The 25,861-nt window shown below is 34.9% G+C and overlaps 1 protein-coding gene and 1 long non-coding RNA gene across 11 annotated transcripts in view; one reads left to right on the top strand and one right to left on the bottom strand.

Annotated features, from left to right (window-relative positions):
- CCDC141 (coiled-coil domain containing 141) overlaps positions 1-25,861 on the bottom strand; it is a 66,787-nt gene that overhangs the window by 5,657 nt on the left and 35,269 nt on the right. The window contains exons 14-27 of one of the 9 annotated variants that reach the window (XM_066189845.1): positions 24,530-24,709; positions 23,616-23,741; positions 22,847-23,035; positions 22,396-22,581; positions 21,450-21,599; positions 15,153-15,293; positions 14,165-14,359; positions 12,329-12,512; positions 10,989-11,098; positions 8,620-8,718; positions 7,921-8,004; positions 4,972-5,128; positions 4,236-4,449; positions 432-2,325 (exon numbers count right to left, since the gene is read on the bottom strand). In XM_066189845.1, coding sequence (XP_066045942.1) covers positions 2,061-2,325; positions 4,236-4,449; positions 4,972-5,128; positions 7,921-8,004; positions 8,620-8,718; positions 10,989-11,098; positions 12,329-12,512; positions 14,165-14,359; positions 15,153-15,293; positions 21,450-21,599; positions 22,396-22,581; positions 22,847-23,035; positions 23,616-23,741; positions 24,530-24,709 — 2,280 coding nt within the window. In that variant the 3' untranslated portion in view covers positions 432-2,060. Of the gene's footprint in view, positions 1-431; positions 2,326-4,235; positions 5,129-7,920; positions 8,005-8,619; positions 8,719-10,988; positions 11,099-12,328; positions 12,513-14,164; positions 14,360-15,152; positions 15,294-21,449; positions 21,600-22,395; positions 22,582-22,846; positions 23,036-23,615; positions 23,742-24,529; positions 24,710-25,861 lie in introns of those variants that run through there. The other 8 variants (XM_066189846.1, XM_066189847.1, XM_066189849.1 and 5 more) reach the window with 8 other exon arrangements.
- On the top strand, positions 6,774-12,419 carry LOC136293270 (uncharacterized). 2 transcript variants are annotated; one of them, XR_010722117.1, is made up of 4 exons: positions 6,774-6,972; positions 7,487-7,592; positions 8,691-8,741; positions 10,555-12,419. It is a non-coding gene; the product is annotated as an uncharacterized lncRNA (long non-coding RNA). The 2 variants fall into 2 exon arrangements; XR_010722116.1 differs by having other exon boundaries at positions 6,777-6,972; positions 7,528-7,592.

Below are 25,861 nucleotides of genomic sequence, written 5' to 3'. Positions count from 1 at the left end.
CTCCTTTTTGTTTCCTTTTTTAAAGATTATCTAAACAGAACACAGCTGGAATTTTCCAGCTGGTTTTTTTAAGGACTCATTTGAGTCCTTAAATAAAGGGTATTTAAATCCAGTCTGCCAGCACAGCAGTAACCAGTGTTGATTATGTCTTTGTTTACAAAGCAAAACATTAACACCATGAGATTTTCAGAACCCTACTGTGAATCCAGTATCTCTAATGACTCTTTTAAAAATCTTGTTTCTTGCAGCAATTAAAATTGTGGCTGATATCCACACACCCATTAAAAGCTGTGCATTTAAAGCTATTCCTGATTGAAAGTAGATGCAATACTATACTCACAAAATCAACTTTTATCTAAAATTTACAGAAATGTCCAAATTCTCAATGGAAAGTTTTAACAAACAAACAAACAAACAAACAAACAAAAGTATTACATACTTCTACAATGATTTATTAAGATCTAAATTACCTTTATTGTGAAAAGGAAAATACACTGCAGGAAAACAAGTGAAATAAATACCTGAGAAAATTCTTATGAATCTACATTTCTGGGAGCTGACTGAACTTAGAAAGTGGTTCATTAAGGGTAATACCAAGTCAGTTAGAACTTACTGTGTTCCCCCATCTGTTCAGCACTTTCTCCTCCTGCTCCCTCTCACTGCTGTGAGGTTATGAGAACTTCCAAAGTTACAGGAATTTTTGCAGTCACTGGGCCAAAAGTTGCAGTCACTGGGCCAAAATATCTGACCCTCGGCAATTACAGTATATATTCTTTTCATAGCATGCTACAGAGTTTACTTCATTCCAGAAAATTATGCAAGAGAAGGTAAATATTTCCTCTTTAAAAACTTTCCACCGCAATGCAACTGAAACACGAAAGCTGGTAATCAAAAGATGCAGGAAAAATCATGTAGCTGTTTGTCAACTCTTTTTACTGTAAAGATACAACAAATAGTGAGGCTAAAGAATGAAGTTATACTTCAGGATTTATAAATTCATTCTTCCACTGGCACACTTACATCATTGTTATGTAGTAGTTAAGCAAATTAGAACTTTAATAAAAAATATATTTGTGGTTGTCTTGTCAAGAAGGAAACACAGACTCTAGGTGAACAAAGTATTGGTTTGGATTTAGTGCTTTGAAGTTAAAGGATAATTCTGTCTGATTTACTTCTCTTCTTAAAAAAAATTTGAATACACTTTTTTGAAAATTTTAATATTTCCCCAATTTGCTTGATTCTGTTTGAAATCAGCATGTTAAAAATTTTAAACATGCACAAATGCTCATCTCATAAATTATTAATTTTCTTGTCTTATATTAACAATTTAGAGGATTATTAGAAGTATTTGCATCTTTAACTTTGTAAGAAGGCGGAGAAAGTATCACAGACATCTATTTAAGCAGAGCGGAGTGTTGGAATGTTTCAGTTTGTAAACCTGTGTTCTATGGTGTGCTAGATGCCACTTACACAAATTCTGATGGTTCTGGGTCAGGTCTGTAGCACAATCACAAATCTGTTGGAACTATTGCAGCTTTCCTTTGTGGAGACAATATACTGGGCTGAGACAGATTTAAATCTGATCTATGTTAGTTCAGTCATGAATGGTATGATACCTTTACTAAGAAGCTTTATCCTAAAAATAATTTTTGTAAGCATACAAGCAAACATGTGGCTGGAAAAAATACATTCTATGTTTTAAAAATATTCCAACCCCATCCCAAGGGAAGACATATCCTAAAGTATACAGCAATCTGAACACTCTACCTGGCTCTAAATTGACATTTGAAACCTGTAACCATTAAAACTGTCTGCAGTGCCTTGGAATGCCTTCATTTTTAGAAAGCAAAACTCAGCCTCAGACTCTACAAAAATCTTTCTAAGTTTTTATCTCAACATCACTGTGAGAAAGTAGAATGAACACATAATACTGGCAATAAAGAAACAAGCAATGTATCCATTTTGCCATAAAAAGTAGTTTGGTACATATTGTGAAAATGCAGTGTAAGAAAATAAATTCAACAACGTGATAATTAAGTCTGGTGCAGTCAATATTGTACTTATTTTGTGAATAGCCAGTACATTAGTGAGACACTAATATAGATGACACACAGCATTATCCAGTCTATTCTTGCCATAGGTGGCCTGTTACCTTGCACGTGAAGAATGGCACTTGAGGAGATAGTGCCGTTCAAATTTTTAGCCCGAACAACATAGAGGCCAGCATCTTTATCACACACCTTCTGAATGAACAAAGTATGCTTTGTCTCCTTTTGTAAAAGCTTTAAGTGCTCATCTGCAGTCAGTTTCTGGCCCTTCTTGTACCTGAAGCAGAGAGTCAGTTTTCAAGTCAGAGTTTTATCACCGCATGCCACACAGAACTTAGCAAATGCAGATAATCTCTGTAACACTACAGTAACAGCAAGAGACAGAGAACTACTGTGCTCTCATTTCTCAGTTTAAAACTTAGTCTGTCAATATGCATGAACAGTTAAACAATGCAAATTACTGGATAATATATTTGTAACAGTAAAAAATGGGGTTCTGAAAATGGTTTTCAACAGACAAGTTACAACTCTCTCACTGCAGTATTAGAGAGGTGACATGAGGGCCTGGGCCCTTGGTTTTGTGCTGAGACATTTTTGATAATAAGGTCTTAAGTCCATCTACATCCAGCTCATGAATAGGTTCTAAAGGATCAACAAATAAACTTTCTAAACTTGTTTCTTCAGTATAAAAGACAGCCAAGAACCTTCCTCCATCCCAGCCCACTTAACATTTATTTAGCTCACATCATCAAATGGGATAGAACAATGCATCAGGAGTTACTTCAGCAAACTGGTGTCATATTCTAACACTTGAGGATCTGTCACCATATATTGGTATTGACTCCTGATTTAAAAATGGAAATTTGAGAAAATTCTCTCTCTCCTTGCCCCGTGACGTTTCAGCACAGGCTACATACATTTAACCTGACACACACATGAAAGTATTTTTCCACATCTATATCCAAAGAAATTTCTACACCAGTACAAAATACACATTATTGGTGAATTTTTAATTAAAAACCATATTTTTTTCTGTTTTCATGAATTTCTAATTTGCAAAATTATTTCAGTAGAATGCTATCTTTTTGAAAGACAATCTATCGATAGTGTATATATTTTTAAGCTAAATTAATGTGTTCTTACAATAAAATGGATATCTTTTTTCACCAATAATAATCCTCAATCTGTACAACACTGGTATTTAAAACAAGGTAATTTTATTGATACCAACGCAGTATAGCACCAAGGTTGCAGTGTCCAGTATTTTTCTCAGTGCCACCGAAAAAATTTCAGTTTAACGAAAACTTACAGTTTAATTCTTTAAATGTGTAATCATAATATTAACATCAGTTTTTTCCAGTAAAAGGCATATTTAATTTTAATACATTAAAAGAAAGGCCTCCATTTTGAGAGGCTAATGGAATTAGTGGAGAAAAGACAAACGAGGTAAAATTGGAGGAATACATGCCACAACATATGGAGCTATGAAAAAAATCTTGAAATCTTGCCCCTCCTTCAGTCCCTATTCCCTTTGGCAGGGAATTTTTAGAATTCAGATGTTTATATTACATCATCTGTATTTCTCACAAATCCAGTATAAAGTAATCTAAATAGATAGACACATAGCAATTAAGTAAGAGGTAGACCATGCACACCAATATAGGATATAAAACTGATTCTCTAAGTGTAGATATTTAGGCGGGTTTTTTAACCTGTAACCTTAGTTTTAACACCTGAATTTCACACATGTGTAAATGTGTCCCCATCTATGTAGTGACTATATAAATATTTCAGTGTGCATGCACATCTATGTGTCTGTCCAGATGTAGTGCCCAGAGGCTAGGAAAACCCAAGTGAATTTATTTATGGTAAATCTGAAGCATGCAATGATATTAAGAAGGCACTGAATGCCATATTCCAGAGTATGAAAACTATATGATGCTTTTTCTTAAAAACATTGTATATGTTTGCAGTAGTTTGATACTCTCATAAAATTTGGTACAGAGAGATTATTTCAAGTTGGTTAATTGTTGAAAACAATTCTGAATGTGGAAATCATGCAGAAGTGTGGAATAGAAAGGATACAAGCCATTTATTCTAGCCTACAGACTGATTGATTTGGTTATAAGAGATTCGTGGTGGCTCACTACTAGGTGTATTTGCTACTTCTCATTGCAAGCTACCCACCATGTGAGTGTAGGCTCTGGGAATCCCGTTACTTCTACTTCCAAAGTTACCGGAGAACCTTCCATGACGGTTTTGTTAGACAGAAGCTGGGAGAAGTTAGGCGCCTGTCCAGTTAGGCTGGCCATGCTGTTCTTTTCTGAAGAACTTTTAATCTCTTCTCGGGTAACCATCTGCCTCTGACAGCTTCTGGTAGCGTCTGATTGAAACACGAAACCTGAGAATGCATCAGGCAAAGCATGCAGCCTGTCCTGGGGTTTAGTGCAGTTATTCAAGGCATGCAATTTTTCTTGTGTTTCTGCCATGCTTTTATGAAGCTCAAGATGTTGTAAATGTGTTTTGCACATTTCACTCATCATGCTGTGTACTGGTTTGGCTTTTATAGGGCAGGAAGCAGTGCTAGTTTCAGATATTCCTTGCGAGCTACAAGTCAAAGGAGATACTGCTCTGACTTTGGGACCAGAATCTGTTAAAGAGATACAAAATTTTTCAAAGTGATCTGATGGGTTTTCCATTCTATTATTTGCAGCACCAGCAAAGGCAGAATTTGTTAAGACGTCAGATGCTTCCATCAGTTCTACTGTTCTAGTGGTTTTCTGCATTTGCAAGCTGTAGGAACTGACATGCAGACTATGAGAGCTACAACAGCACTGCTCTTCTAGCTCTGTTTCAGAATGTAAGAGGTTGGATTCTGGTGTCTCAGAAAGCGGTGGCAAAGAGATATCATCAGGTGATATACACTCGTATTCATCTCCAGAGGGTGTTTCTTCTGCCAGGAATTCAGTCTGTAAACTATCCTCTTTGGCTGAGGATGACAGTTCTGTATCTTGTGAAAAAAGATCCTCACCAGCTGGACAGATAACTGAAATATCAGCCAATATATTCTTCTCCTTGAACTAGGAGAGGAAAGAAGAGAAAGGAAAGAAGAAAAAGAAAAACAAAGAGAGTTATCATTTAATGCATCACCTTGTCATGCAAAATCTAGCAACAATATTTCTTCTAATTATGCCAGATGTATTCTGAGAGGCAGAAGGAAATGGGGCAAAAGACAGTTTGCCAGAAAATGTTGCAGCAGCTTACTGGAATTTCAAACTGCTCAAATAGATTCTAGAAAATATTATTATAACCATTATACCAGTAACAATGAAAAAAAAAAGTACCTTTTCATAAACAAAGGATAACCTGTGGATTTCCTTTAACTTGTTTACATGAGCATTTGCAAGAGGAAGGTGGAGGAGGAGGAGGAGGTGGCCTAATTACATCTAAGTGGGACACAATTACATAGCAATAAAAATATATTAACAATCAAGTTGCTGGACTTGTTTCTTTGAGAAAGAGAGTTCTCAGTAATGCTCAAGAGTTAAATAATTAAGCCAACACTTCTATAACATTTTCTGAATATTTTATATTTCCTTTTTTTTTTTTTTTTTAGATTTTACCGGCTGTTACAAGATCCTCCCAAATACTAAAAGCAAAGCAATGTAAAAATTATTTTTATATTACCTTGGATCCAGGAAAAATAAATCCTTCTCATCATGTTTCAAAGAGAATTGGGTGAGGCATAAGTGCATTAATTTTAACCACAAAGCATCAAAGACATTATCTGCTTTGTTAATTACTTCTCTGCCTCTTGATTTTTGTATGAATGCACTCATATATTCAGACAGATTTCATTTGTGCAAAGGCTCTCAGCAAATGTTGCATTACATTTTCTTAAGCTACTCTCTCGTTGCAGAGTATGCACAAATATGTAATCTACTAAGCAGTGTTTCCATCACCTATAAACTGCCCACTCACATAAATTGGGTGATACACTGAATTTCATTGCTTTCCCAAACAGATCTCTTTGGCAGTATCCAGTACAAGAGTGTGGTGGTATATTTGTTTTGGATTTCTTTTTGCTTTACTGCTCTAAATACAATCTAACAACTAGTGCAAAAATTTTTAAAAACCCAGAAATAATAGAACCTCATATGTGCCCTGGTCCTTTAGACGTGTTAGTTCTAATATATATGTTTTTCCAAGTTATTACATGTGTTATTTCAAAGCAATGTGATTCATGCCAGATCTATGAAAAAATGACTGGAAGAAGGTTGGGATTTTACTGTGTCTATATTGCTAAACAATTCAATTCAGTTATAAGATGAAGTTCAAGGTTTAGTATAAAAATATTTCCCCACAAGCATCCCCTGATGAACCCTGACCCCTGAAGAGATGGAAGATGACCCCGGGGAAAATGCTGTGGAAAAGAATGACAGGTGAGCTGTGAGCGAGCGAGCTGCCAGATAGGCTTTGGCAGCATGGGACCAAAAAAGCAGGAGGATCAATGTGCCATGAGAAGGTCTAGCACTTTTAGGAGGGTTATATTTGAAGCAAATTAATACTGGGAACGTAGCTTGCAGAAGTACAGACAAAATTAGAGATTGCTGGCCCACTGAACGAAGCTCTAGTGAGATGAAACTGCTACTTCTTTAAGTGAAGTATGGAGTGATGAAAAGGGTAGAGGCATCATAGCTGCCACAATCCTCATATGATATTTGCTGTTTCGCATACCCTTGACTTCTCTCCTTGGCAGCTGAGACTCAGTCTGAGGAGGACTGACAAAGCTGTGGCTGAGCAAAATAGAGCTATGGACATCTGCTGAGGAGATTCTCCTGAGGGACGCTCTTTGGAATGGTCACAAAATTTTGAGTGCAATCTGGGCTCAAAGTCAATGCTGAAACTCCCACTGACTTGGAAGGTAAGAAAATTAATTAGGTTTCATTTTGTCTCATCAGCAGATTACAGCACATTTTGTGTTGAACTGAAGGGAATTATATTAGCTGACTCTCTACAAAACATCACTGTTTAGTATCTTTCAGTATTTGTCTAAGTTATCAGTTTGCAAGATGGAATTTTTATATTTCTCAATCTGTTACCAATGGATCCTACCCATCTAAGGACTTAAATATATTACCACCCACCCAATTTATCAGATTATTTTACATAGCAAATTATTTACATTTGCGTCCAGGATCCCAAGCCTTCAAACTATTCTTTAAACTAAAGTAATTAATCTCATAAAACATAGGTCTGGCTTTGCTTTCCCTGTATTTCTAAGATTTCATTTATTCATTGATTATTTGGAAACCTTCATATTCTTTTATTGTATATCCATGAATAAAAAATGTTTGCCTGGATTTTTTGTCTGATTTTTATCATTCCAAATGCATGCTCAGTCTTGTCTTCTCTTTTGTGAACTGTACTCAACATAGATGCAATCCCTACTTTTGATTATTTATGATCTCTGATGCAGAGAATATTGGCAACTGAAATGGAACTCCGGTGCTTTGAGATGAGGATAAAAATGATTATTTGATGGTGAGTTCTGTTATTTCTTCTATAGTGTCATACCAATATGAAAGCAAATTATATTTGACATGATGTGCTGCTGAACTGCTGACAGCCCAGTTGTGTTTCATCATTTCTTTTCTGTTTCCTGTTACTCTCACAGTTTTTAAACTGAATCAATGTACTTGTTTTGTCAGGTTTTTGGTAAGACTGTAAATGAAAATATAATCAAAGCTTACCAATATAACAATAGTTCTCGCTTATAATACACAGCAAATTAAGGAGTAGAATTCCCTTGAGAGTACACAATGATGCCCATCAATCAGATTAAATGTAAATTGATATGAAAAACACATACTTGTTTAGTGCCTCTAGGAGACAGAGTATTGCTTCTCTTCTCAGCAATGCTTTCTGAATATACAAGCAATTCACCTGGTGCCATCTGAAAGAAAAATGCTTTAAAATCCCACTTTTTTCCCGATTAAGACCTTAATGATTCAACAAATAATCATCATTTCCACCATTATTTAGTCCAAATTCTCAGCTATGTTTTCTCTCATAGAATATTACTTATAAATCAAATATTTTCCTAACTTGTATCTAGGCATCATAGGAACTCTAGGGTTTTGGGAATACTATCAGCACTATTACTTCCTATATTCCCTCAAGTTTTATTTTTAAAGGAGAGATTTCAAGAAGTTCTCTTTTTCAAGAAGGAGGAACGGTCACAAAGAGGACCTCTACATTAAAAATACTGTGGCAATAGGACCGAAGGAAAATTGGTAAAAGGTTAGGAAAGGAATAGTTTTAGAAAAGAAAATGAGATACATAGGCATGTAAAAATGCTAAAAAATAAAAATTCACAGGGAAGAATATGTGGATTGGATAGAAAGGAAAGGGGTAATTGAAAATAACTGAAAAACAATTGACCAAGGCTACACTGATAACACCCATCCAAATGGAGGCTTTAAGACTGAAAAAAAGGACCTTTCCAGCAATGCACAGAGCCTTTTAAGAAAGAGTTCTAGTTATTAAAAACTCAATTAACTGAACTAACCTGCTGCTTTTGCTCCACTTCTTTAACAGTCTCACATGCTTCTTGACCACTTCTTTCGTCTTTTTTAACAGAAATCAACTCTTCAGAAAAATCAACTTTCTGCCACATGAAGAGAAAATTAAGTAAGTTTATATGCAATAGAAGGTAGGAATTGTTAGCCACACACTGACTTATGCTCTGTACAACAGAAAACACCAAAGTGAAAATCTGTCATCAGCGTAGGTGTAAATTGCTTATGGCAGAAAAAAAAAAAAAAAGGAGCAAAACCCAATTAATTCATTCTCGGACAAGCAATGTCAACATTTTTTGAAGCTGACAGGATCTTTTCTGAGGCAGGGAAACTATAGAAGACTGTAATTTTTCAGTATAAGATTGAAGAATTTGAGTGGCTAATTGAGAATCTGAGGAATATTAACCAATTTATTCACAGGCTCAGTACAGGAGAATAAAGGATTAAGTAACACTGTTATAAGAAAAAAGAGAACAAACAAATTCAGAAAAGAAAATCAGAATTGCAGGAAAACAGTTCTAGCGAGAAAAGAAACATTTGTGAGTCTCTATAATCATTTTTTTTTTAAAAGATGGGAAGGGACGAGTGTAGTCTAAGCATAAAACATAGCATAACAGAAATCTGGACAACCATAATGTATTTTATGAAGACTTGAAAAATCCTTCAAAATTGTCATGGAAGAATTCCACAGATTTTAAAGAACATAATAGTGACACAAGATAAAGAAAGCAAAAAGCTTTATAGTTAGAGTTTGGTGTCTTCCATATCTTTAGCTGCCCAGCCAAAAGTTATACTCTTAATTTTCTTGTAAGAAAGTGTTACATTATTAATTTTCCATTCTAGCAATAAACAAGTGAAAAATTCCATGTGATCTTTTCAGTCTATTTTTATTCTTTTAGGAAGAAAAAGCAGTCTTTAATTTTGTACTTGAAAAAATTTTTTTTTCCCGGCATTCAGCAGCCATGTAAAACTAGGAAAGATTATGCAATACATTTCTCCTTGATTTATCATGCCTTAAAAATAACAGGAAGTGGAACTCAATTTATAGTTATGGCATTCCATACAGATGGCACATGTCTGTATAGACAGTTTGCTGAATTATTTATTCCTCATAAGATACAGACATTGAATACTGATATATTCTGGAAGTGTTCAATAAGAATATTAGTTTTAAAATCTCAGAATATGACAGGATGTAAGAAAAACCCTTTCCATTTAAAATAGTTGCAGAACTGTATTGTAAAAAAAATTCAACGATTTTATGGAAATTAGTCAAAAAAAGGTAGTAAAATTAGTTTGAAATTCCACTTGTCTTGAAAAGATCATGCAATGTTGCTCTAGAAAAGATGAAAGGCTCAAGCCCTCTTCTGACAGAACCTGGGACTACTGTCCTGCACACAATAATGTTTATGAAATACACAAGTGGGGAGGAGAATGGGCATTTATGTTGAGGCTTCTTGTGGTCACAGCGCAAGACAAAACCTTCTTTCCATTCACCTGATGACCTTTCGAATTCGTTTATACTTTTGGCATCTCCTACTCCTTTAAAGTGTATTAATGGACAATTTGAGTGTTTGTCAGTTTTATAGTATAATTTCATCAAAGAAACGTGAAACAGTATTCAGTACCAAGAAAAGCAGGATACTTAAGCATCTTAATTTTTCCACCTTCACAGAAGAATAAACTCATCAGCTGTTGCTGCATGCAGGAGATTTTTCAGATATTACTTTGAGAATGGAGTCTTAATTATCTACCCCTTTCACCTGCCTTCCATAATTCCTCCTCAGTTAATATGTTACATTTAATTACACCTACAGCAGTTTATCAGAACATGAAATTAAAAATTCTGTTGTCTTAAATATTTATGTAAAAGCAAAGCTTTTCTAACTCAAATTACTTTGGCTTTAACACAACTTGTTTTTCAGGATGTCTTTTCCAAGAGGGAACCAAGCCGAAGTTGTTTGGTGTTTTGGAGCTCTGGCAGTTACCTACATTACAATATTAAAGGAAGAAGTATGGAACGAAAAAGGATTTTTCTAGATAATCAATGAAAATTCGACATTTTCTCCTAAGGATTTCTTGAAAGGAGTAACAGTTTTGAAAGAAGCAAAGAAAAAAAAAACTTACAAGAAATATTTTGTGCCCAAACAAGTAGCACTTCAATGATTCATTACAATTCATTAACAATTCTGTTACCTAAAGTAACAGAAAAGTGAACAATTAAGAAGTAATTAATGCTGATGATACTGTATGAATCATGTTGATTCACAGATGATCCTCAGCTAAAAGCACTGATTCAGACACTAAGCATGATAAACCAACGCAGATGCAATACGTTCTCCAGTTTAAAAAAACGTACCTTTATCTCCTTAAGTTCTCTGAGACATTTACACAACCCATCAACAGAACTCATGATTTCTTCATACTTTAATACAGTTTTTTCAACATACTTATTTCCTTCTTCAATACCTATGAAGGCAAAACAACCCAAAAGTAGAACAAAATGCCTCAAACAGCCATGCACCAATCTGTGTAACTCGTTACCCCAAGGTACTACAATAAACACATTTTTCTGTGATTTATTTTGCTGGAGGAATTCTGTCATTCATAGTAATGTGCTTTCCCAGCTCATACTAGCTTACTTGAGATGAGTCCTCATAGTTTCTGCAGGCCTTCTCTCTGGTCACTAATAGTTTAAAAGATGCTGACCTCATATAGCGTCCCCTAAACTCTTTGCCACATTATAAAACTAGGAGGTGCTTAGATCCCTGTTATAAGAAACACAAAACAAAGGCAGGATGGAGAAGCTTTTTCCCACGTAATGACTTAAAGGACATCAAACAACTTCTTTCCCCTGGTGTTCCTAATCAGTTTTTGTCAAAAATACGTTCTGTCGTCTCCTTTCCTGCAGATAGGTATGCTTAAAATATTGAGAAGGCTTAAAAAAAATGAAAAAGGAGAGATAAGAAAAAAGAAATTATCTGTGCACTCTAAATATTCTTTCCACTAAATTAAGAGGAATTTAAAAGCCCAGTTTGACTGTTGAAATTTTTTTAGCTTTATTACTTGAATTGATAGGCTACACAAAATCCCTGCACATTTGGATTGTCACCTTATCGCTGGACAAAATAATTTTTAAAAGTATATAAAAACTACAAGTAGGAAAAAAAAACAAAATATGAAATTTTTTTAATTTCTTTTTTTCGTCAACAATGTTCCAAATCAATACACTTGCAAATACAGTATCGAAATAGCAGTCTACATTATTTGCTAATAAAAATTTGGCAATCAAGTCCTACTAGTTATTCACAGTTATAATGTAAAAAATTAATTCAGTACTGAGGTATATCATTATAATAGCCTCAGGCTTCAAAGGCTTGCCTGTTATGAGAGAGCTTAAGCCATGAAATCTTAACTCCAAACTCATGAATTTTGCAAGGACATTTTGACTTCAAGGTTAACTCAGGCTGTATACAGAATATTAAGTAAATACCAGACTGCTGAGTACTTTCATATTTTTACTTTTTGTAAATATTTGTTCTGAAATCCTTCACCTCTTCCAATCAATACTTTAAAACAACATTTATTTTTAAAAATTCACCGATTTTCTTCTTAAATGAACAAGTCTAGAAGTCTGCTTACTTCCATCCCAAGTTACTGCCTTCTGTCCCCACAGTACATTACCAGATATCTCCTCACCATATAACTGTCTAGCAAGGTCCATAATCTGCTGAAGTTTTTCTTCTTGTTGAGGCACTGCAGGTTCAATAAATTTATTGAATTGCTTATAGAGAGTCTCTATTGCTTCTCTTGTTTTGCATTCTGCAGAGTAGTTGCCAACTCTAATCACTGTTGCGCTCACATCTTCAAACCAAAATTGACACTGAGGGATAAAAAACTTGCATTATAATGAATCACTCTCTACAGTTAAAGCTGTTGTAGAATAGACGGGATTATTCTTAGACTTTCCATAATCAGTGGCACACAGTATGTCTTAAATATTCTGACTTTAATTTAACCTGAAAAACATTTGTCCATTACTAATGGTGCTGCAAGCATTAATGGCTGTTAAATTTTCATTAAACACTAGGACCACGCTCATCTTACAAGCATGGTGAAGTTATTATTTAATAGTCCTTCAAAGACATATTTTATTTCTGAGTTCCTTCCGCTTTGTATATCAATTCACTAATTTCAAAAACTTCATGTTATGGCCTCAGTTATAGCTGTGTAAGGGCAGAAGGGTTCTTTAAATGTAACATACTAGCAGGTCTCAGCAATCACTTAAGTCACCAGGAATCTTTCTACTGACAAGAATGGGCTCTGGAACATACCCATAAGAAACATCTTTGGTTAACAATACTCAGAAAAGGACACAATCTGGTGTCCACTCAGAACCAGTATTGCATCATTACAGGAAGTGGCTAAAAATCACCATTTCTAGCCACTGTTGAAATCAGCATTTAAGACTGTACCTACTTGCTGAAAAAAAAGTTTTGAGTAAAAGGTGATACTTTACACTGAGTTAAAAAAAAAAATAGAAGCAGTCTTAAATTTTAGCTTTAGGAAATAATTTATTTCTGTTAAGGAAGTGGGGAGTTTGAAAATGTAAATGTTCAACAAATGATAACAAATCGCTTTTCTAATGGCATACGCAAGGACACATTGATCAGGTCACTGAACACTGAAAACATCTCTTAAAAAAATGTTCAGTATTGTGATTCATCATTAAGGGAATCTGCCACACACTTAGATCCCTCTGGAGATAAGAACAATGTTATTTCTAAAAATAAACAGTGATGACCAGAATGAGCTTGTCCCATGGCAGGAGCATCAACACGATACAGCAAGAGGGAAAATACTGTTACAATACTGTCCCAAACTTTTTTCCTTTTAAAAAAGACAATGCATGAGACAGACCTCAGACACATAAAAATAAAGTTATGCAAGTGTCCAATAGGAAAGACTGCAGTTCAGGAAAAAAAAAAATCAAAATTTAGTCTACTAAAAATATATGTATATTCTTTTATTTAGGAACTGAGTACTTTACAATTCAGTTCCATCATTACATAAACCACAGTGGGTCCTGTGATAACCTGCCTGTCATAATTTCATGGCTACCAAAGAGGACGTTGTGACACTTTCTGTGTTGCCTCAGAGCTTACTTAGAGAAAATGAGTGCATAAGTATGATCATAGACATACTGAATAACTGTGAAAGTCATATAGTCATATGGAGGTGGAGACCTCAGCTGCGTGAATATCATCACACTGCAGATTTATTTCCCTCTTTTGTGCAAATTTAGAAAGAAACAATAAAAAAACACACACACACAAAAAAACAAAAACAAAAAAAACCAAAAAAAAAACCCAACCCAAAAAAAACCAAAAAAGAAAACCAAAAAAAAAAACCCACCAAACTTTTTTACAAATTTACAAAAGTACAGATTAACCTTGAGGCAGTTAAAGCACTTTTATCTATCCCTGTCCTGGATCATTGTTACAGCCTCAGTGGGGATATCAGGTTTACTAGTACCTCTTTCATCATCTGTTGCAGATGCTCCATGAGATCCAGGTTTCGCTTGTAATCTTCCACAACCACGTTAAAATCATTCAGCTGTTTTTGTAAGTCACTGATTGAGCCCAAGAGAACTTTAACTTTCACATTAGGTTCATTTGCAAAAGGGTCAATGACTTGCTTCTCTAAATTATCCATCTTCTTTTTAAGAATCTGTTCAAATACATAGCAATGTTAAATACCACAACAAAATGTTTCTATTTCTAGAAATTTATTATAAAAAAGCAGGGGGAAACCATAAAAACATATTTCTTGTCCTATGTTTTAAAAATCACAAGTTGTTCTTTCAAAAATCAAAGGAAACTGGAGAGTCTCTGCAAAGCTGATTAAAATTGAAATTAAATATATTTATTAAAGGTATATTTGAGCTAACATCTTCAGCTTAAAACCAATCAAATATCTGTAGTAATAAAACATGGTCTTGCGTGGCTTGCAACTAAAAAGGCCATAAAAGGAAGAGTTTCTGGTGAATGCAAAGAATGGGTGAGGCTAACAGGGTTCTAATGTGCAAAGAAGCACCATGAACTCCTGGAAAGGAATACAGCCAAAGGCTCTGAAGAAAAATTTCATCTTACATGATGGAATCAGAAAGACGAGAGTAGCTTCATGCAAGACATGATTATTTTGGGTTTCTTTAAGGAGAAGAAAGACTAGGTCACACAATAGAGGCAAGAAGAATAAAAGCTTAAACAGAAAAATAATGGCACATTAAAGGAGTGAAGTCAGAAACCGAGTTAACATTACTTCACTGGAGTAAGTGGCAGAATAACAGGGATAGAACAGTGAAAAGTGTCTCAGTCAATGACAGACAGAGAGGATATAATGAGAAAAAGTAAGAGGGAAGTGCACAATAAATTTTTTAATGTGTCAATCTCCTGCGATGTGTTTGGCATAGGCCAAGTAATTCAACTGGTGGAACCTTTACTAAGCTTAGAATTTCTATTACCTGTAGCTTCTCTGCATATGTATCAACTTGCTGAATCTGTATTTTAAGTACTTTCATATTTCGAGCTTTTTCAGTTTTCTTCATATAGTTAAACTTCAAATTGTTGAATTTCTTTTTGAGATCCTTAAATGATTCTCTGAGCTGCAACATATTCATAAACATATTTGTTAGTAAAAAAAGAAATCAGCACATATCAGTTTAGGTTTTTTCAAGAGCTGTTTAATGGACAATTTAAACACTGAAATTAAATACAGAAAATAGTAATACTATGCCATCTCATAAAGCATCCTTAGTTCCTCAGAATTTCTTTAGAGTAATGAAAACTCATAAACTTGCTAAATCAACATTTTTACATTCTGAATGAAAAGTACTGTCTCCAGAATAACTGGGGCAAAAAAAGTATTGAAACAAGGGATGAGATTTATTTCTCTGACAATCTACAAAAAAATCCTGTCCAGGACATTCCACGGCTTTTAACTAGAGGTAGGCGCCCTTCACATACTTTAGTCCATTTAGTAGAAATGGTAGCCATGTAAATTCCTCATCCCTTTTTCAAAAGTCCTGCTTCTGAAATAAAGTTATAAAATGACATGGGGCATAATTTTATACACTGTGAAGTCCAAACATCTTAGTACAATTACTCACAGCAAACAAAGAGGAATACAGCCCTTTGCAGGATCAGGATGCAGACTCTATGGCCACCTGACTTTGAAATAACTGTGCTCTGAATGGCAGCAGAGAGATCCTGCCTAACAGATACAGAAAGCCTCGCCCAACTACTGCCAGAGGTACTGTGTGAGAATACTTTCACCAGTCAGCATGGACTTGGTGCAGCAAGCCCAACATTAGGGAAAATTATTCTTACACTAGTATAAATGAAAATGAACGAGTAGGTCCAATTATGAAGTATCCATGCCTCTCAAGACTTTTCACACATACCTACTATTAAATCTAGTTATATTCAGTTTGTCCTAAACATCTTTTTTTTTAAATTAGATTGAATATACCTACATTTTCTTTAATCTACAGAAAATATTATAAAGTGCCAGAATGATAGGAACTACACTGATGAAGCTCTAGAAAGCTGCAATTTCTTTTACACACATATGGATCACATGCATTGCCAATTTACCAGAGAGTGTTTTATACATATCAGAAAGAAGAGCCATATATGATGAAGATAATTTTAAGCCCAGTGTTTATTTACCATGGGAACTAGTTATATTTTAGGGTTGTTATATTCTTTGTTTTTTGTTTTCAAGTGACAGTTATGTTTCCTTTAATATTAATTATAAATATTAATATTCCTTTAATAAACCATATCTTTTTTCATTATCAATTTTATATAAATATAAGCATATCAAAACCATTTAGATAAACCATTGTTAAAGGCTTATGAAATTTTTAAGCATAGTTTTCCTTATATTTTTTCTCCGAAAACTAAGTAACTTCCAATTTTATTTACAACTACAAAAACTCCTTTTAGATATTACTGTTACTTTTTAATTTCTTTAAGCAAGAGATACAAGAATCAGACAAGTATAATATCCACTTAAAATCAGTATTTTAATTACCTTGCAATTCCCATGATCATATTTTCAAATTATTTGAAATTAATTAATAAAATTTGAAATGGAAGACTATAAAAATGACCAAAATATTGATTTTAAGAATTTCAGATCCTTTAGGTAGATAATATTATGCTTCTAGGATAATGTATAATAATAGTAATAAATAACTTGTGTAAAAGTATATTTATTTAAAGACACTGATATAAAGAAAAGCAGAAGTTCTAATGCTTTAGGATCTGTTAATCCAGACACAGAAATAAAAAGACTTAATTCGTGTTAACAAGTTCAGGTCACATCCACAATTGGATATCTAAATATGTACTTGAGGCTTTTTTAATATTAAAAAAATCCTACAGATTTCATCCTACTTCCCTCCTCCTTCCTGCCAAAGAATCCAGGGAGTAATGAAGGCTTATTTTGCAGCTACCGTCATTGGAACAGCTAACAATCAATCATTATCATTATTATATACTAATGTTAATCCAGCAAGGGATATATTTTTCATTTTCATTTCATCTAGTGGGATGTTGCCACATTATTTCAGCAGTGAATAAACAGATGGTGCTCACTCAGTGTAATGGAAAGGAAGGGAATTCTATCCCTGGCCCTGTGATCTCCAATTAGTTTAAGCTCTTTATCCCACCCAAGTACACAGAATAATAAAGTCTATCTTAAATCCCTCTGTTAATATAATCACTTCTGCAGAGCAATATTTTTTATTCAGAATACAAGAGTCTTATTTGTTGCTTCAAGTTGGTGGGAAAGAAAAGATGAACAAGAGTTTATTTCACTGGCTTGTGCACATACAGACAAGTAGTGATAATTCATAAGGCCAGAGGCTCCCCTCATGGTAGTGTATGAAATTAGATCTCCTTGTTTCAGATATGATGGCTCATGTGTCAAAGATCTGCAGCTGCTGTCACTCTTCTCTTTTAACCTCAGTGGAAAAAACAGATTCAGCTCTGACTTGTACATTAGACTGAATTTGCACAACTCCTGTTATCATCAGCAATTGTACCAAGGACAGTGCACGGCTTCCAATTTTTAGAAATCTAAATATATGTCAGTTTTGCAAGATAAAATGAGAAATACTGAAGGGACTATGCATCCAAATATGCTTCAGTGACTTCAGCCCACTGTCTTAATGGAACTTTGTACCTTGTCTATTGTGTCATAGTCTTTAATCAGGCAGCTGTTCCTAACTATAGTTGCCCTGTCATGGGTGGAGAATGACAGTGGAGGAGAGGGGTTTAAGTACCAATTGCTTCGATTTATCAAAGGACCACAAAATAAATGGAAAAATCAAGTTATAAAATGCTTTAAATGTTTTTTTGTAAATAGTACCATTCCAGTAAATGCTTTGATTACTGTGTGAGCCACTCTAGAAGGAGCTTCAATGTTGTTAATCCCTCACCTTTCCCTTTCTATTCATGTACAAAACTTTTCATAACATCAATAATCAAGACACCCCATGAAAGCAGGTTGTTGAAAACAGAATTTCAAACTCACAAAGATTAAGAAACAGTCAAACAAAAAGTGGAGAAAAAAAGAGATGCTTTTCAAGTAATTAATGACTACTTTATTCCCGCAGCAACAGTCAACAATCAGAATAAATTACAAGATGAGATATGTGGCTACATATCAGTTCCTACTGACCTGTGAATAAAGATAGCTCATTACCATTTATGGTAATAAAGTCCATATTTCCAGTCATATCTTTCCGTAAGTGTATAAATAATGACATGGTGAAGAGGAATTGATATGACTGGGAAGAGCTGTGAGCCTACTTCAGGATCTGTTGCTCTTCTGTTGCAAGTTTTATGCAGATATGCATAAATGTAATCATTAAAGTGATCACCTAAAAGAAAGGCTTTTTCATTGCAAAAGCTATCAGGTGTGATTAACTGTCACTTATAATCCCCTGAACAGATCCAGTGCAGCATTCCCATATCCAGTATATGGGTGTACCTGAGGCTGGGCTCACAAATGACTGCAGTGTAACACTGCAGTTCTGGTGCTGCTCTTCACAGGCTGCTGCCCAAACTACCTCGTGAAACAAGAAGCCCCAACTGGCAAATACAGGTCCCAGAGATGAGCTTTCCTTACACTTCTCAAAGATGTGGAGGACATAAATATTTACTTTTGCCTTTTCAAATTCTCTTTAAATTAGAGAAGGCACAGAAAAGGCATGCACTTTACTCTTCTGTCTAAAGCTGTTTCAAAACTCATGTTATATATTGTCTATACATTTCAGTATTTGTTTCCTTGTTTCTTATAGACACCAGTACATTACAAACACAGGGAACTTGCTAAGTCCTCTGAGGCTCTCTTCAAACACCACTGAGTCCTAAGCCCTAAATCGCATGCTGTATTTACACACTTATATTAATCACATCAAACATAAATTAATGCAAGTATTTACAGCAGAATCCCAAATATTTTCAGTCAGCTTTAAAATTTGCTCTGTAAACTGGTCAATCCACTACTAAATTATCTGGTTGGCTGTTTACTATGTGATAGCCACGAACAGCTGCTGCTTGCTGCTGGCACATGAAATATTTATTTGCTTGGACACTGTAGATAGTAAATAAATTGTTAGTTTAGACAGGTCTGTTACATTCTAGAAATAAGCAATTCCTGATGATAAATTTGACAGAATTTAAAATACTGAAGGTAATACTCGTAAATAATACTCTTGAAGTACTCTGGTGTCTGGTTTCTGGCTCCCTAAACAGAATTAGTTATAAATACTTAACAAAACAAGAAAGAAGAAGAAAATGGCAGTATATTAGTGCATATACAGATACATTAGCCAAATATTTGTTTAGGAAATACCTTCAACTTCTATGCTAACCTATTATACAAAAGGAACCTAAAGAAAAAGGTATCCACATACCAAGTTAGTATATTTCAGTTAATGTACAAGATTTAATTAGATTTGGGGATGGCAGGTTTTAACTTAACCAATCAACATAGCTTTCCCAACTGAAACAGAAAAACAAAAAACCCTAAAAGTGAACATTGTAATTGCTCTGTAGTTATTTTAGAGAGAGCATCCAATAACCACCAGAAGACAAAAGATATATTTTGCCATAAAGGCATGTGGTGAATTACCCATCTCTGATGTGAACTTTTATTTAAATTTGAGAGAGAGAAGATTGGCTTTTTCCTCTACTTGCTGCTTTCCCTTGTAGTCTAACAAGCAATAAAAATAAAAAAATAATTCTTCCCAGAAGTGCGTCACATTTGGTTCCAGAACCAAAGGACAGAGACAAGAGATTCTTCTATTTAACAGTGTGAATACAGCCAGCCTTAAATACAGACTCCTTTTCTGCAGCAAATTTGAGGGGTTTTCAGTGAAAATCTAGAACACTTTCCTTCAAACCTCAAATACTCTGATTCTGCCATGACACTGTGAAGTATAGTGGGATTTCGTGTTTAGATGTCATACTTCATTCTCTTCTACAGCATGGTTTCCTCTGCCAGAGCACTTCTCACCACCTCCTCTTCCTGTCACATCTTACCATCAGACAAGGAGTTACAGAAGACCCATGTGAAACATCCTCAAGCTTATAACTAGAAGTGTAACTTATATTCAAAGAAACCTTCTTTATGAAAAGCATTTTTTCAATTTTGAATTATCTTTTCACAAACGCACAAAACACTTTTCAAAACAAAAGAAACCCAAACACTAATTTTCTCATTAAAAATAGTTGGGACAAAAAATCTCAGTCACCTCTTCTTTGGTGATTTTCAGAAAATATAGTCTGTGTGTCTGGATTTACTTAGTAAAAGATAAAAATAAGAATATAAAACTTTCAGTGTCCTGGATTTTATTATATATGCTTCATGCTACAGGGAACACTAATGTGAAATCCTTCCAGCTCCAAATCCACCTTCTGTTCTTCACAGATGCAGTGGAGTACAATCTGCAGAACATCAAGTATAGAGCCCATCAAACTCTTATTTTAATGGATTACTCTGGGGAAGTTAGTTCTTTGAAATGTCTTTTCTAAAATAATTTTTGTGGAGACATCTAACAAACGTAGCTTGCTAATTTGTGAATTCATTTGTATTTGGCCTACCAAGAAGTTACACTGATAATCATATTACCTGAGTAATTATTCCTAACCTAAGTTCCATGATGCTAAATTCTAATCTCTTCTGCCAATGAACATTTCCTTTACTCTTAGCATTTTTTCAAGTATCATGTCTTCTGTTTCTGAAAAAATGTTAATACTAGATTATTCTGAACTTTCCACTGAAACACTGAAAGTTCTTACCAATAGCCTGACAACTGCAATATGTACAAATTCTACTTTTCTTTGAAACTTTAGCTTCATAAGAAATAATTATGAAGGCTCATATTTCAGATGAAGCTGACTGAGATGAAAGCCAAATAAAATATAGTTGCACTTTTTCCAGTCCTCTTGATGTAGTGAAAGCATTTTACTGCCAGCCCAACAGCTTGACAGAATCCTGAACAACAGAGCCATGAACCAGAGATTACTGTTGCTGCTGAGTAGATCCAAGGTTGCTGCTAAAATGAAAATCTGTTTTTATGTATATATATATGAAGCATTTTACCCGAATGGTAAACAGTAACGTATATTACAGTATATATATAGAGTATATATAGAACACAATATATATTTATATGTTGTATATATAGAACACAACAGCTCTTTTAACAGTCATTCAATGTGTTGAGATTCATCCCATTTACCTCATTTATATCCTCTTGAGTGGTGCAGTGTTGGAAATACTGTGACAGTTCTTCCTCATACTTATCAGCTCTGGAGCTCCAGTTTATGCTATCACACTCAAATCTAGCAAGTTCTTGCTTCAGATTCTTTACAGAAACATTCAAGCAATTCTAATGAGGAAAGAGGGAAAGAAATTTATCAGTCTCAGGATATGTATTGATTTAACCTATCCAAAATGAAAATCCTTGAGGCTGAACATGCACAATCAGCCACAATGGGCTAAACTATTAAACCTCCACTGGAAGGAGAGCAAGGACATAGCAGTTTCAGTCACTGGTAGTCTGGGGAGTAGTTTTGGGTCAAAGCAACAACCTAAACATGGTGTCTTCTCTGAGCAAAGAGGGAGTGACCTACTCCAGTCCTTTGTCACCTGGAGGATAGCCCTTTTCTGCCATCCACTGATTTATGGTGTCTGCAGAGCAAACTGCCAATATGAATAATCTAGCCAAGTCCTAAGGAAAGCCTTGCTTTCTTAGTAAGTGCATGAATACATGGCAATGAAAATTCTTCCCTGAATAAACAATTCCTTTCAAAAACGATATCCATCGTGTCATGCAAATCAGTCTTGAATCCACTAATAATGTAACATTGTTATTACATTTTCTCTTTTGTTCTTCTGTTATCCTTTCTTTAAAGGAGAATAAACGTGCAAAGCAACCTTTACAAAGTAGCAGGATTGTAATGTAGAGATTCAAGAAATTGCCATCAGGGCCTTGAACTTGACGAAACATACTAAAGTAAATTATGATTTTTTTTCCAAGCAATAATATTTTAAGTTTCATTTCCTTAAGGCTCTCTCTGTATTCTTCTCAGAGTAGTAATTTATATTTGCACATCTGAAATTCAGCCAGATAAATCCAATAATCTTTCATATTTATCCTTGATTTCATAAATCATTCTACTTACACTCACAGGTTGCTGCACTGCAGACAAGATATCCACTCCCTGGGTAATAAGTAGAGTATACAGCTGTCTAATATGTGCATGTTTCTCCTGAGAATTCACGAGGTAGGCTTTAGCCTGGTGCACATTTTCAGGGTCCCCACATATTTCAGGAATATCCAGTTCTCCCGATTTTGACAGACATTCCAGCTGAAATATACAAAAATGAAAATCAGTGTCTGTTTAAAATAACTTATTTTTTTTTTCCTTTCCCTTGGGTTTAAGTAATTAAAATTGCATTCAGATCTGAGTTTTAAATTCTACTGATTCATGCAGTTTTAGATCCAAGATTTTAATTCTGATCGCCAAGCTGATTAATCTTACTTCTTTGGGGAAAAGGAAAGAAAAGCAACAGGAAACAAAACCAAAGAGAGTTTGACTACAGTGAATGCATATTTTAAAATGTTATACTCACTTCTTTTTTAATGTGATGGAATTTGACTGTCTTGCTGAAAATCTCATCATATTCTATCATTGCATCCTTTACTGTTTGATGGAAATGAATAAGCTCAGTTATTCTCTCAGAATTCTCTTTCACAGGAAATCCTTTCTGGCTGGGCAGTTCCAATAATTTTATCAGGTACTCAAGCTCAGCATTCAGTTGCTAACAAAAATCACAGAAGTTACTCAAGTTACACAAATATAATTGTAATTTTTGCTTTACATTTGACAAAATAATCACCTAACAATGGTAAATTGCCTTGGGAAGAAGTCAATGCCCTGCACTTTAAAACACTACATTCTGTACTTTTTGGTAGGCACAAATCTCAGCTATCACCAGCCTTGTATGAAAACAAGTCAAACGTAATTAAAGTGCAATGGCACAGTGAATTGCTCAAACTCAGATACAATACTCACAGGAGGTAGAAAAGTCACTATGATGTACCTCAGCCTCTGACCTGCGCTAAATTCAGAAGTATGGAGCTGATGCTCTCCTTGTACTTGCATCACCCCAGTGCTCATGTGTCACTTGAATACACAGCTAACATGGCACAAGACATTCTCTGGACACTGAAGGCAAAATGTCTTCACCCCTACCTTATAAACACACATAAAACACTTCCTCCTGGAAAACTGATGTGAAACATAAAATACTTCAGCCCCAGACAGAGTGTCTGGGTGAATTTTTACGGGACCAAAAAGAGTTTTGATGCACCCTTCACTCCACTGGCTTCGTTTCTCACCTCATAGTGTGGTTTCATTTGGTTCAGCTTTTCCTGTAGTTCCAAAACAATTAAAAGGTCACTTCCAAGGTCAACTGGTACTGCAAGCTGGAGGGCCTCTTGAAGAATCTCTAATCCACGGGTAGTCTAAAAGAGAATCAAAAAGTTCAGCAGTTCTAACTACAATAAATTTTAAAAACACCCAAATTTAAAGTCAAACCTAAATTTGTAACAAAAACCTTCCTCAAAACAGGCACCCAAATGCTGTCAGTAAAGCCTCTCTGTGGCAAACCTTCTGAGTGACAAGGGTGATGAGCTATCTTTAAGACAGCAGGAAGAAACAACTCAGATGCCAAAAACTGCAGGACCCACAGACACACAATTTCTGTGATAACAGATGTGCTTGTGCACTGCTGAGTTGCACTAGAGGTACAGCAACTACATGCCTAGCTGGTGTTTCTGGTTCTGCTACTAGCCTAGCCAGTGCTTCTTTTTTAAGGAACACTGCACACTCTCCCTGTGTCAAGAAGGTTTCAAATCTCTTTCTGCATGAACCTGACTGGACTTCAGTTTAGTAACTATTAGGGCACAGTTTGGTTTAGCAACTGTTCAGTCTCAAAAAAATGGTGCTTTTAAAAAGAAAAAAAAAATCACTGCTGGTAAGGCATTGATTAAACTTCATTAAAACTTAGAATTCAAAGTGGAGACTTGGACTTGCACACATTTGAGTAAGCAAAAAAAGATCAAAAACATTTCATGGTTCCTGATAACTGACTGGCAGAACAGAGAACAGACTATGGACAAGAATCGTATCTTACTGATCACCACTCTTTACTAAATAATAGCTATAATAGTTGATGAGAGAGTCACAGACATGCTAATAGCAATCTAGAAATATTTGCCATACTTGCTTTCTTCCTAGCTGTTTTACTTACGATTCTTAGTTGTTCTTTAAATATCTGGCACTGTTGCCTGATGGGTTTTACTTGAGTAATTTTAAAATTCCAGATTGCCCAAAGATCAGACAGTTCTTTCCTTTCTTTATTCAGATTAATAATGATATCTTCTGTTACTTTTATCGATTTTTCTACTTCTAATATTAAACTCTGATTTACCTGGAAAATAAACAGACACATTTTTTTTTCCACACATGTTTATAACAGACAATTAAAACCTTATATTTTAAACAAAACTTAATAAAACATCAACTATTCTAGTGTAACTTTAAAAAAATTTGATATTTTAAAATACACTTTTCCCTTAATATTGTCTAGAAATAGGCATGGATCGACAGAATTTGTAAACTGAGGACGTATATAAAGCTGAAGTTTAAACCATAGTCAGTAATGACCAAATTATTGTCATCTAATGTCTGTTTTATACTCAGAGAAAATAAAAGAATTTCTGACTAAACAGAACTACCCAAAACGGTCCTTTGGACAGTAAATAGCAACTGGAAAACAAAGTAGAAGAAAAGACCACCCCTTTGTGTAGATAAACAAAGCAGCACTGAAGCATAGGAGGGCTAAAGTGTTTAGTATTTGAATATTTGGGTTTTTTCCTCTTTTCAGTAGAACCTCTATGAGAAATACCAAAAAAACTGGGTAATGTCACTTCTGGTTTTCCCATTTAATTTCTTTTTTTGTAAAATAAGTTGTTTTAGTAAATTACTAGTATAATACATATCTTCTGGATATTTAAAAGCTATAATCTTGGAATATCATGGAAACAGAGTAGTAGAAAATAGGGTGACAACATATACCCAGGTGTTTAGGGAGATAACGTCTGAAGATGGGTCAAGATTTGAAGTGACTTTGCCAGTACTCTGACTGTCTTGCCTTTGCTCAGCTGGATCCAGCAGGGACACACACCCTGCATCCACACTAACAGCCTGAGCACTTTCCCTCAGCTGATTTTCCAATTCACCTTGCATCCTGCTGTAGTTTACCAACACCATCTCCCCTTTCCCAGCCTAATGTGTAACTGCTCCCTAGACTGGCCTATAAAAGCAAAAAGAACAGCTGGATATTCAGGCTGTCCTCATTAATTTGGATTACTTTAGGAGGTGTAGCTTAGGGAATGATTGCACATCTCAAATCTCATGAAGAGTTGCTGGAAAATTAAACAGGGATGCCTAGGCAATGTAGCTGCTGGACAGAATGTAAAGACACTGGGAAAAATTATCTGCAAAGAAGTACCTCTAACATCCATTTGTTTAGAAGAATTCATACACTCAGTCAGTAAAGACTCCCTGCCTCATAGTGGAA

This window comes from Chamaea fasciata, unplaced genomic scaffold, assembly GCF_029207755.1.
Source record: "Chamaea fasciata isolate MVZ Bird 193981 ecotype frontalis unplaced genomic scaffold, bChaFas1.0.hap1 SCAF_8, whole genome shotgun sequence".
Lineage (NCBI taxonomy): Eukaryota > Metazoa > Chordata > Aves > Passeriformes > Sylviidae > Chamaea > Chamaea fasciata.
Note: the sequence above shows the minus strand (reverse complement) of the source record. Positions and strands in the feature narration are given on the sequence as shown.